Raw genomic sequence first — 13,089 nt, 5'->3', positions numbered from 1 at the left:
TGAGGGAAGAAATAAACACGGAGTAGAATTTCACACACTGCACAACTCAGCTCAGCAAATCCATTAATGTGCACACCAGCAGAGTCCCACTATTTACCCTCCCTTATTTTTGTGGCGCTAATAAGATGCTTCCTCCCGGCTGCATCCTACAAGACATTAACCCAATTATCAGACAAATCATATAAATGTATTGAGGGAATCAATTTACTGCAAGCCGTATAAATGCTTTAATCAGACCATGAGCGTAATGCGATTATTCACGATAATGAAGTTATCGTGCATGCAAATCTGCCGGTTCCCACCCATCCATGTGCAGCTTCCCACCACAGCCTGCAACACCCGCAGTCCAGCTGCTCAGCAGCCTGTCTGTCTTTACCACAATAACTCAGTCTGCAGCATAAATCTCTCAAGTTTGATCCTCCCTGCCATTCCTCAACTTTCCCACACAGGTGTGAGCTAATCATGATGGTGTCTCACTCGGGTTAGACAATGCGGGGTCTCAGCAGACCTGTTTGGTTTGTGGCTTCACTGAGGGATGTGTGTGTTTTTTCAGATGGAAAACACAAGATAACGTGGAGCCTGAAGTTTACTATCTAGCATCTCACCTGCATGATTGTATCAGGGCGTTTTCTGGTTCAGGAAGCCAATTTTTAAACAGTGCAGAGAGTAGGAAGCCATTGTCACTGCTCTGTAGTCGAAAACAGTCGCCGTGACTCAGCCCCCTTGACCTTAAATCCTGACTAGACATGCTTGCTGTGTTTGCGGTTGATCCTCTGAATCCTGTAATTGCACTGATGCATTTGACAAAGTCCTCATTGAGAGCAATTAATGGGAAATTGTGAAGAAAACAGAGTTTGCTCATGGGACTGCAGTCCTGACTTTATGTCTCAATTAAAGATATTCTATTAGGAAAAATGCTGACCTATCAGTGACCCTTTTTGGTTTTCTTTTAGACTCTAAGCAGCTGCTTGGTGAAGTTTTGCTGTTTAGCCAGTACTGAACACTATAAAATTGTCTGAATCCCCATTGTAGTGAGCAATAATTCACAGAAATGAATGCGATGATGGCAGTTGGATTAAAGGAAATTAAAGAACGTTGACTGAGGTTTAGTTCTGCGGTTGGATTGTTTCTGTTCTGTCCTTCAGTAGCTGTTGCTACTTTTTATGTGACTCTATTGTGTCTTGTGGCCTTCATGTCTTTGAATGTCATTAAACCAGAAAAGCTAGTACAGAAAGAAACAATGTAGAAGTCTGAGAATGCGAGGGATCGTTTTCTGGCAAAAACTGTCTGAATACAAAGTATCATTTGTTTTTGTGTATTTCTCTTTGGAAGTTTGGAACATGTGTTCTCTTTTCTTATGCATTTAAATGTTTAAAAAATGTTTTTGTATATGCACAGCAGAACTTGGAAATTGCCTTTAAATTCAACATCTGTACAAGCTCTGTACTGGTGTTGGCGTTGTTAATGCTAATACTGTTAAGACGGCTGTAATGCACGGGCGGTGCGCTGTCAAATGTCACGTATGAAACACTTGTGGAAAAAATAATTATGCTTTTTTTTGCGCTAAATCAGTGTCAGTGATGGGGAAGTTCACTGAAAGTGTAACTGCTTTCATTTTGTCATCTAGATGAGCAAGTCGCTACGCTCTATCTTGTGACCTGGGACCACAGGGTTATTTGATGTGGGGTGGGTAGATCGAACGCTGGGTACGGCGCACTGTGGGCACTGAGGATAAAAAGTGAAACACCCCGCTGTGCCCTTACCACCCCCCCCCCCCCCCTTCTGGGCCAGGTGCCCACATACTCCTCTGGTGTGCTGCTGCTGACAGGGAGCCAGGCTGATTATGTGCTCATTACTCCAGCCGAGGAGAGAGAAGGAGAGTGGGAGGGGAGCAGCAGGCTGGCTCCCCAGGCCTGCAGGCTCCCTAGGCCCCAACACTGCACTAATGAGAGCAGGGGGAGCGGATGGGCACACACGGGGGGCCAGGGATTACTGCCCAGGGCCAAGAGGAGCCAGAGAGAGAGACCCAAGGAGACGCTGAGGAGACCCCAGCAGGGACTCCTGAAGCGGACCTGTTCCCTGCGTGTGTTAGATTTGCTTCTTTTTTTATGTGAAGATGGACCACCACAGTTTGGATTATCTGCTGGGGCCTGCTTATAGGGATATGCGTATTCATGCATTTTAAAAGCATGTCGACAACTGGGTTCACTGATAAGGTTTTTGCAGTCTGTTATGGAGAGGCCTGCTCAGTCAGGCTCTTCTGCACATTAATAACTTTTAGCCAGTTGCCACATGTTGATATGTGAAACTTTTTTTTTGGGGGGGGGGGGGGGGAACAATGCACTTTCAAATTTCTACCAATCGGTGTTGCCAGAGCAAAATTGCTTTGACATTTCTGACGATTCTGTTGGCGTGAATGAAACAAGAAAAGATGTTGGTGAATAGAAATTGTGTTCGGTGGGTCCGGGGAAAGACCATCTTGCCACAGATTGGGTCCATAAGGCCTGTATGCTAATCGGAAGCCTGCTCTTGCCCGAGATCCTCAATTATTCAACAGACAGGTTTGTTTAGCATTCAGTTGGTATTGCTTTTGGTAGTAATGATGATGCTGGGGTTGGAGGACTGGGAAGAAGGGAACAAGCTTTTTTTTCATGAACATACCACAGCGTGTCTTTTGCGCACACACACACACATGCACACTCGAGTGAACCCCAAAAACCCCCATTTCAGCTCCTGTGTTCAGAGGCTTGCCTCATGAATAACGCATCAAAGGCGCTGCAGGGCCAGGTGATGCAGTATGGAGAACTTGTCAGCCCATCAGTAGTGACCCAGCTGGAGGAGAGGAGAGGAATCTTCTATAATATATCGATTCCCACTTTGCTAATAGTGATCACAAGCCTTGCCGTACTTACTTGCAGTAATTCATTCATTAGACCTGTTGTCTGTCTCATTACTGAATAGTTTTGTTAATCTGTTTTACAGAGAAGCTGTGACTCGTTAATCAGACAGAACTGGCTGTCTGTCCCTCAGATGCTTACTGGATTACAGCACACTCAGTCGTCAAATATGGGCCGATCTGCGCTTGACAGAATCGCCCTCTTTGTTTCAACATGGTATGGAGTAATCACGGCACCAAGGGGCCTGATCCTGTCAGCGTATCACAAGCTACTTAGTCACCGAATTGTTTAAATGAATCAAAGTGGCATGGTAGAGAGCAAGATTCCAGAGATGCCTTTTTGTCTTCCCACATGCGTCTGGTGTAATTTCTACATCTATGGGCTCTTAAAACATTTTAAGAAGAAATATTAAATAAAAACGATACATTTTTTTCCCTCCCCAAAGCGATACACATATTTGCCTTCGACCTATATTCCTTTAACAGACCTTTCACTGGGAGTCCGGTGAGATTTTCTCGTTTTGCATTAGGCAGCGAACAACCGAGATCCATGAAATCAAAGGCTTTGGGAGGACTGTACTGAATACTGATCTAAGGTCTGCAGTCCTGCTGGGCCACTGCAGAGACAGGATCCTCTTCAGAAATGTGATGAGGAACCAGTGCTTTGATTCCAGTCGAACTCTTTAGAGGAGCGTACTCAGATCGAGTGCGGCAGACTGAGTGAAAAGATACTGTTTATTAGTGGCCGATTCACCAGAAAGTAATGTTACTGTCTGATAATTTACAAATATTTATCGCTGGTTAGGCTCCAGAGAGATCTGTCCGTGTTTACAGCCATATTTATGGTGCTGACTTTGCTAGCTCTCTTCATTTATTTAATGACTGCTGAGGATGTTCACTCCAGTAATCTGATGCCGTATTATTCTAACCTAGAATTATAATGCCGTTGACCTTGTCAGAGGCGATGACCAGTCGCAAAGGCGCGCACTGCCTGTGATGAATGGCATACTTTTTGGAGTGGCTGATTTTAAAGACACACAACCGTACGACACGGTCAGTCCCCTTTCACGTCCGCTTCCTGTTGGCGTTGACAAACAAGGCTCGGATTTCTCAGCATGCCAGGCATTCTTTTCACGCCGTCTTTCCTCGAGTTTTGAAAGGCCTCTGAGCCTCCCACCCAGAATCGCCGAGCATAAAGACACACAAAGCTGCGGGGTTATTCAGTTTGTTCTAAGCTCTCTTCCCCATCGGCTGTTTGCCTAGTAATTCAATTCAGATGTGCAGGATCCAAAAACATGTTTGCTTGAATGAAATCCACTCCTCCACCCACACTGACCAAGGACTGTGCTTTTCTTAGCACCGTTCCAAGTTGGACAGCCAGGCTAGGTGCTGCCACCTCGGCCTTTTTAGCTTTAAGCCCTCTTCAGAGACAGACATCTTTTCTCTGCACCGGCTCCGAAACTTTCTGCTCTGGCTTTTTTGTTTTTTGTTTTCCCCCCATCTCTCTCTCTCTTAAACCTTCCTGTTGCTATTTCAGATGAGCAGCTCCGAGTGTTTTTACTTGGATAGATGAGGGTTATGCACCATTGCAGGCATGTTTGGAACAAGCACATCGATGTAAAGATTTGTATCTTTCTGGCGTAGACAGCGTCTGTATGTGTTGTTTGTATTTAAAACGTGGCTCATGACTCCTGCGGTTTTCCTCTTACACTTGGCTTGTGGATAATAATACTACGCCTATGATGGTTTTCACGGGCTTGAGGAATATTACCCCGGACATAAAGCGAGCCAAAAAAGGCACTGATAAACAAGTTGTTTGGTTTTGAGTTATGATGTCTGAGTTCTGGGGAATTTAATTAATTTAAACTAGCTTACAATTATGCTGATTTCTATTCATTTAATTAAAAATATATGTCGAAATAAAAAAGGAATTTGCTAGCTCAAGTATCCATTTTCATCTCTAACAGAGAAGCTCTAACAGGTAGCATGTAGGTCAGAATAGTTTTGCGTCCATGGAAGCTGCACACGGCATTTCTCTCTGCATTTTGTCAGGCTGGAAGCAGCCTGGATTTGAAACTAGTGCCTTCAAACTTAGAAATATGTTTGGAGCGCCCGATTCATGTATTCCAAGATATGAATTATTAATGTGTATCATTTCAAATTCTCACTGAACTGCTTCCCAAAATGTGTTGGCACCCAGGTCTAGAGGTCTCAAACAGCTCTCACAATATAGGGAAATTCATAAGTCGGCATATTGTACATGAAGTGGAACAACAAAGCACAACTCAAATATACATGACATGTGGGACCGAGGATTTTAACCTACTAAGTCAACACCATCTCTACCACGATCCAAAGCCCTCCGTTCTCCGTATGCATTTACCTCGCGTCCTCCAAGTCTGGAGACATTTTAAAAAAAGAGAACTCTTGTGGAAAGTGATCTTAATATAGCCATGTTTAACACCAGTAAATATTTTCCCCACTCCATCTGGCATTACCTGAATCAAAGCCTGCTTTAAACAGGAGAAACCACTTTGCTAAAGACTTTTTTTTTTTAAAGAGTAAAAGGTTGGACCTTCCTTTTTCTTAAAAAAAAAAGATGCAGAGAAAAAGCTAACATTTGGAACAATTCTTAGCAGCGTGAAGCAAGAGAGCATACAGGACTCTCAATGCAAACCTTGTTCCCTGGCAGACCACGTTAGAGAGAGAGACAGAGGTTGGGAAGGGGGTGGGGAGGGATATTGAAGAAAGGTTAGCCTGGAGGAACAAGACTTCTTTCTCCCCTCCCACCCCTTGACCCTCCCTTGTGACAAGTTGAGCCAACAAGTGCTCTATTCAGCCCTGCAGCCAGGGGAAATGACTGCTAGGCTGAGTGCTGCCTAATGAAAGTAGAGACGCTGGTTATTATTATTGTCTTCATCATCCCTTTCTTAATGCTGGTCAGATCTCACAGAGGATGTGTGCTTTCTTGTTTTTTCACAGTGTGTGAAGCATTGTGGAAATAAGGGAAAGACATACTCTGCGTGTTGCTGGCCTTTCTGCTCGTCACCACTTATCTGAAGTTATACAGAATTTTAAGTGGTTTTCCAACATTAGCAGCATTTGTAATCCGCCCGTGGTGGTTGCTGTCAGACGGAGTGGGAGATGATGGCTCCACATGTTTATGGTCGTTTCGTTTACCTTAGCCCCATTGTGTTTATTTGCGGCTTGCTGGTGCGACTTTTGGACTCGGTGGCACCGTTGTTTTTTCTTCTTGGACTGAACAAACAGTTCTCTCCTCAGCTAAATGGCTGTAATGATCTTGGCATGTGTCCGCGAGGCCTTTTTACTGCTTCTTGGTGCCGGTCCAGATTGCATCACAGGGCCAGTCACACGCATAAACTGTGATGTTTACCATGGAGGGCATTCACAAATTATGGCCTATTTATGGCGTGCATTTCTGTTGTACAATAGCCAGCGTGAATCATGCACTTATGGGAGACAAAATGTTTGCTTCAGATACAAATATAAATAATTCTTTGATGTGTAAATAAAACACTAGTACAGAAAAACACATTAGTGTCACTCTCTTCAATCATGATGTCAGGCACTTGTTGCTCACCTTCAGCTCTCTGTGTCTCCTTCAGTCCAATAAAGTCCCAGTGGTACAGCATGCTCACCATGTCCACCCGCTGACGCCCCTCATCACCTACAGCAATGAACACTTCTCCCCTGGCACGCCGCCATCGCACCTCTCCCCAGAGATCCTTGACCCAAAGACAGGTAAAGCATCTGATGGATGGACTAACCTTCACATGGAATCTTTTTGCAAGGAAAAGTGGCGATAAAACTACAGTTGTTGTGTTATAATAATATGAAATTAAGCACTGAAATGTGCACGGATAAGTGCACATCTTATTGGCTTGAAAGTTTCGCGCCTTAAAAACAATTTGGCATATATTGTGGAAGTTTGATAGACTTTTTTTTTTTTCTATTAAACTGATCTTTCTGTGGCCTCCGTAGGTATTCCTCGGACACCTCACCCATCAGAACTGTCTCCATACTACCCCCTGTCTCCTGGTGCAGTCGGTTCCATTGCACACCCTCTCAGCTGGCTCATGCCACAGTACGTTCCTTTCATTGTGATCTGTTTGCATAGCCAGATGTATTACTTAGTTATTTATACATATCATATCTCTTTTAACTGGCTGCAGTTACATGTGCTCGCCTAAAAAATAGATTTTTTTTTGACGACCATCTTGCGTCACGTTCTTGGAATGAGTTCGCTTTGTGGGCGCGTCCACCTGCTGTGATGATGCATATTAACAGACCACCAGAGATGTTAGCTAATTAGCTGCGCTGGCTTAGTGGCTAACTTTCGACCGCTTCTCCCTGATCTAAAATTTAAAAAAGCGCAATAAATGATTTATAAAATTCAAGTCAAGCAAGGAAAAAAATTGTATTTCTTGTCCAGAAAGTTTTTGATTGCTACACCCAGGTTTTAAGGCAGCATAGAACTATATCATGACAGTATCACGACAAGACAATTTATGAGCATTTATTGGTTTTGCCATGGGTCCTGTAATCAATTGCAGCGGTGCTGTTCCACAAGCAGGGGATTTGAGTTGATGAGGGGAGGATTAGTGCTGATGGGTTAGCTGTCAGCTGTGTTTGATCCACCTCACTTTGCAGCCTTCGCTCACTCCGTGTACCTCTGTCTCCCAGGCAGGGCCAGCACATGTACTCCATCCCTCCAGGGGGATTCCGTCACCCCTATCCAGCGCTAGCAATGAATCCATCCATGTCCAGGTGAGTGGATCACGTTCAGTAACACCCCAGCCCTCCCGAAGGGAGACATCTAATATCTGTTGCCTCTGTGGCATGCTCTGTTCACATTTTTCCTGCAGTATTAACTTCAGTGGTTAATACTGTAAATGTTATTTGGAGTGGATGTTGCTTTATTTATAGGAATGTAAAGAAAAAATGCAGTATATCCGCTTGGAGAAAACACTGTGAGACGGTGGACAGGCAGTGGTGTCAGGACTACAAAGGGATGTAAGGTCTAAGTCTATTGGAGACAGGTTCAGCTTCTTAAATAGAGCAAATGCATTATTGGCATTCAGGGCTTCTCTCCTGTCTTTTCTTTGAGAGCTAAACTTCTGTGGTCAGGCCAGTGTTTTGAGCCACTCCACATGTGCGCGCACACACACACACACACACACACACACACACACACACACACACACTGAAGAGATGAAAGGGCTGAGAATCGATTAGGACAAATCAAAGCTCATCTGAGCCAACACGTCCCTTCAGACTAAACTCTCTGACCCTCTGTCAAAATTGGAAAGATTTGTAGGGAGCCTTCCGGTGTTAGTATGAGATGAAATATTCAGAGGGTTCTCTGTGATCAATAGCATGTGTAACTCCATCCTGAAATGAACTCGCAACAATCAAAGCACGCCTCACACAAGGTTATTTAATGCACCAGACGCACTGTGTGCCAAATATTGTGCCAAAATTTCTGCTATCATGGAGATTTGAAATAAACTCGCGGTGAGGCTCTCTGACCCAGGAAGAAACCCGCTGAAACGAAGACGTTACACGAAACACTTTCGACAGTATCAGTAAGATATAAGTTTAAAGCGTAAGTGTAAAGCGTGAATAAAAATTTATGGCAACAATGATGAACACTAATGGAAGCAATATCTTCAAAATACGGAGCTTGACTGCATGCCATCACTCGGAGCAGCTTTGAGTTATTCACTGGGGAATAAGTAGGATGTTTACAAGGATAGCTGGTAAAGGTTTATTACCAGGGGAGTCATAAGGGTCCTGTTTGTTTATGCAGTATAAATTATTAAGAATATCAAAGACGAGGGGGAAAAAAAGGAAAATAACACATGAACTGAGAATTAGCTCCTGTTTACTGAGTTGTTTTTAGACTTTTTATAAGACAAGAAGTTTGGTTTGAACACATGTCGCTGAGTGTGATGGTTAGAAATCATCACATATGTAGGTTAATAAGGCACATATATAATACATATGTGTGGTGTCACTAACGACAGCCTGTGTAACATGCTAAAACACTTAAAAGAGGTGAATGTTCCAGTCTTAACATTAACTAGAGTGACTGATCCTGGCCTGTGGAGCTTAATTCCCCCTCTTGTCTGTTACAATGCTCCTTTGTATTAACTACTGGAAATTGAGAGAAACACTTTGTAAAGGTGTTCTGTGTGGACGGCTGTCAGAGCGCTCTCCGCGGTCTGGGACGTGGTAAGGAAAGAGGTTTCAGGTGTCACAGCCCTGCCGTTGCCATGGTAACAACACACTCCACTTTTCTTCAGCCTTTGGTGAATAAAAGGCCTTTTGAAAACGTCTTTATTTGAACAAAAAAGAAAGCATGTTACTCATTGTGTGTATGAATTTAGTCTAGACGGAGGCAGTAGGCACAGTGAATTTCACCCCGAGGGTGAGGCAGGGCGGTTATGTGCCAGGTTAGCTGAACTTTTTTTTTTATGCCATGTCAAGCTGACAGAGGTACGCTGTTACATCCCGCTGTTAAAACGTTGCCCCCTTTTTGCCCTCCCAGCTTGGTGTCCAGCCGTTTCTCCCCTCACATGGTCACCCCACCTCCGCACAGCCTCCACCAGACCGGCATTCCTCATCCGGCCATAGTTTCCCCGGCCATCAAGCAGGAGCCCAGCGGTGACATCAGCCCCTCGATGCACGCGTAAGACGATTCAGCAAAACCTGCCTTCATTGCTGCTCCTCGTTATGCTAAAATCTACTCGTGCTTACTCGGTCATTCACACGGCTACTTTCATTCTTGTTTTGGATTAGCAGAAAGTCCCCCGTTCCTGCCAAGAAAGAAGAGGACAAGAAGCCTCATATCAAGAAGCCTCTGAATGCTTTTATGCTGTATATGAAGGAGATGAGAGCCAAAGTGGTGGCAGAGTGCACTCTGAAAGAGAGCGCGGCCATCAACCAGATCCTTGGAAGACGGGTAAGCAGTGCAGACAAAGGCGTTGGAGTTTACACATACATATATGTGTGTGTGTGTGAGAGTGTTTAAATGTCCTTTGATATACTCTGTCCACAGTGGCATTCCCTGTCAAGAGAGGAGCAAGCCAAATACTATGAGCTGGCCAGGAAAGAGAGGCAACTTCACTCCCAGCTCTATCCGGGATGGTCAGCACGAGATAACTATGTGAGTGGCACATTTCTGTTCTCAGGTTTCATATCGTGACTGGATGATGTTTAAATTCATTTCCCTTTAAAGTTCAGTCCAGCTATGACTATAGAAACTGCCCTTTTAATCTTTGAAGTGAAGTCGGTGAATTTTGTTTGCTTTCACTATGAAAAAAACTGTTTTTAACAGCATTGTTTCATGTGTGCAGGGAAAGCGGAAAAAGAGGAAGAGAGAGAATAAACCAGACTCAAAACCAGAGGGTAAGGGGCCATTTTCTTCCTGACTGGCTTTATTTGGTTTTTTTTCCCCTCTCACATTAGAGAAGAAAGAAAAATTGTAGGAACTAACAGCGAGGGCTTTATTTTTCTTGCAGAGCTCAAGCCCAACCTGACACTGCACATTTCTTCTGTTATTTTCTTTCCCCCTTTTTTTTATTTCTGCGTGAATTTTGTCCTTCGCTGGCTCTAACTAACTCCTTTCCCTGCTTTTATACTTTGACAAGCAGCTTATGAGGTTCATTGCTAATAGTGGTAGGTATGTCTGCTATTGTGCAATCAAGTTACCACGGCAAATTGGCCAAAAAAGGGAGCTTTTCACTCTTTAGTGCACATTTTGTGTACATTTTGTGTTGTTCCTCTTTTGATCCATGCACACATACCATTCGTATTATGCTGTGAACATCCTGTTTCAGTCTTCTTGTTGTCAGTTTAAAAAAAGGTCTTGTTTCTAACTTTAACATCGTGCTTCATTGCTTAAATAATCACTCATTCACTTCTGTCGGACGTGGCATAAAGGGACTTGCACCAGATTTGAAGTCAGCGGCGGATCCATAATTCAGTTTGCTCACTTTTCCTCGTTTCCCCGCAGACTTCTCGATAAGAAGCAAGAAGCAGTGCGTGCAGTACCTGACCTCGGAGAAGATGTGCGACAGCCCCGCGTCGTCACACGGAAGCATGCTGGACTCACCGGCCACTCCCTCCGCAGCCTTGGCCTCCCCCGCCGCCCCCGCTGCCACTCACTCTGAACAGGCCCAGCCGCTATCGCTCACCACCAAACCGGAGGGGCGCATGCAACACCACTTCTCGATACCCGGGAAAGCTTCCGGGTCCACATCCTCCTCTTCCTCATCCTCCTCTTCCTCCACCCCTTCCTCTTCCTCCTCCCAACCCACCATGTCCATCCCCGTTGGTACTTCAGGTAGCCAGTCAAACACACCCATCCTCACCCGGCCAATCCCCTTCACCTCTCTGCACCCCTCCATGCTGTCTCCCCCTTCGCCCTTCCACCAGGCCCTTCATTCCCATCATGCCCTGTTCCAGTCGCAGCCCCTCTCCTTGGTTACCAAACCAACTGAATGAATTCACAAAGGCAATTTTTCTTTCCTCCCCATTTATTGTGCTGTATATTGATTGCTTTTCTTTTAAAAAAAAATAGTTATTAGAACAACTTTTTTTTCTAAATAATGAAAAGGATGAAATATTATTGGTCAATATTTGACCGTCTCCTTTTCTACATCTCTCAATGAAAACAAAAATGTATTTTTTGTAAAGTTTACTGCAGAACTGGTTTCTTTTTTTTTGTTTTGGTTTGTTTTGTTTTGTTTTTGTTTTTGATGCATTTATCCAATGAACCTCTTGTATAAATGAACCTATGTACATAGTTTCTTTTATAAAAGCAAAAAAGAAACAAAAAACACACTTTTACTTTAGCCAAAACCTGATTAATGTTAGTATGAAGTTTAAGTCTTAGTACTGGCCAATAATTGCAACCCCCTTCTCCCCCCCGACCCCTCTTTTTTTTTTTTAATTCACGAGTGTGTGCCCCTTCTCTGACATGTTAAATAAACATTTGAAATTGTTTCTTAAAAGAAATATCTCAAGTCTGTCTTTTCAATGCTGTTTCTGGTCGTTTAACAAGGAGAAATTGCTTTAACGAGGTGATGTGGTTTGGATTAGCGTTCCTATAAAAAGTGACCACAGGGCATGACACTGTAGGTGTAGAAAATCACATTTAAAGACAAGTATGATTTTATCAGGGCTGCATTTAAACTGGAGGGGGCAGCCAAACAAAAAACAAACACAGCTGTCATTTTTTTATGCCTGCATTATCCTTCAGCGCTAACGTGAGAACGTCTTCAGCAAAACCCTCCTGACGGTGGCAAAGACTTTAATGTTTAATAAAGCAGAATTAGGCTAACCACACTGGAAAATGAGTGCCTGAGCCAGGGTAATGGAAATTTCAAGCCCGGTATAGACGCAAATAAAAAAATAATAGCCATCTGCTCATTCTTGGAATGTGGCATCCCTCAACAATGACTAAAAAAAAAAAAAGCAGGTCAACCCTCCATCCCAGTGCACCGTACCCTACTCGGGCTCCCCTTTTTTCCTTTTGCACTTTTGCTGCATCTTTATTCACCGTTTGGCACACTGCTTAGGCTTTAATTAACTCAGAGGTAATGGGATGGAGCCCTTGGGACCTCATTAGGCATTTCAATTAGTGAAAAAATACACAAGGTAGGTTACAGTTTTTGGTGGCTTTGGAGATGAGTAGTAGTGCCAGGGATGGACCAATTATGTGGGAGCAGAGGGGGGGAGGCCGGCCAGGACGAGATAACTTGCAACCCCTCTATCTACCAATTTAACTTAAGCAAGATGTTACCTGCTGCAGGGAGCTGGGAAATGTTACTTTTTCACATGCATTTACATATAAAGAAGACTTAACGATAACACAGAGAACGATCTGTCTGTCTTAGCTGATTTTCTACATTCAGATGAAACATAAATAATCAATGACATTGTCACAGAAGCATCATCCATTTGCCGCCAGCAAAAAAAAAGGTGACCTGTGTCATATATATTTTTAAAATTCACTTTAAACATTGTTGTAAAACTGCAGAGCGGCGGGACTGAGGATGCGTTTCTGTTTGGGGCCTTATATAGTAGAGGCACCAAACTGTCAAGTGTGCCCTGCTGTTTTAAGCAATCATTAGGCACAATAAGCATTTGCTTGTTTGCCATTCTAT

General features: G+C 43.8%; 1 protein-coding gene across 2 annotated transcripts in view; it reads left to right on the top strand.

Annotated features, from left to right (window-relative positions):
* The window catches only part of tcf7l1b (transcription factor 7 like 1b), a 30,677-nt gene extending 18,747 nt beyond the window's left edge, over positions 1-11,930 (top strand). The window contains exons 5-12 of one of the 2 annotated variants that reach the window (XM_004544262.5): positions 6,523-6,658; positions 6,899-7,001; positions 7,601-7,684; positions 9,468-9,608; positions 9,719-9,881; positions 9,978-10,085; positions 10,276-10,327; positions 10,935-11,930. In XM_004544262.5, the coding sequence (XP_004544319.1) occupies positions 6,523-6,658; positions 6,899-7,001; positions 7,601-7,684; positions 9,468-9,608; positions 9,719-9,881; positions 9,978-10,085; positions 10,276-10,327; positions 10,935-11,425 (1,278 nt within the window). In that variant the 3' untranslated portion in view covers positions 11,426-11,930. The remainder of the gene's footprint in view (positions 1-6,522; positions 6,659-6,898; positions 7,002-7,600; positions 7,685-9,467; positions 9,609-9,718; positions 9,882-9,977; positions 10,086-10,275; positions 10,328-10,934) is intronic. The other variant, XM_004544263.5, reaches the window with a different exon arrangement.
* The last annotated feature ends 1,159 nt before the right edge of the window (positions 11,931-13,089 follow it).

This window comes from Maylandia zebra, linkage group LG12 (assembly GCF_041146795.1).
Source record: "Maylandia zebra isolate NMK-2024a linkage group LG12, Mzebra_GT3a, whole genome shotgun sequence".
In the NCBI taxonomy this organism is placed as follows: Eukaryota; Metazoa; Chordata; class Actinopteri; order Cichliformes; family Cichlidae; genus Maylandia; species Maylandia zebra.
The sequence above is the reverse complement of the archived record's forward strand: the minus strand, read 5'-3'. Positions and strand labels throughout refer to the sequence as shown.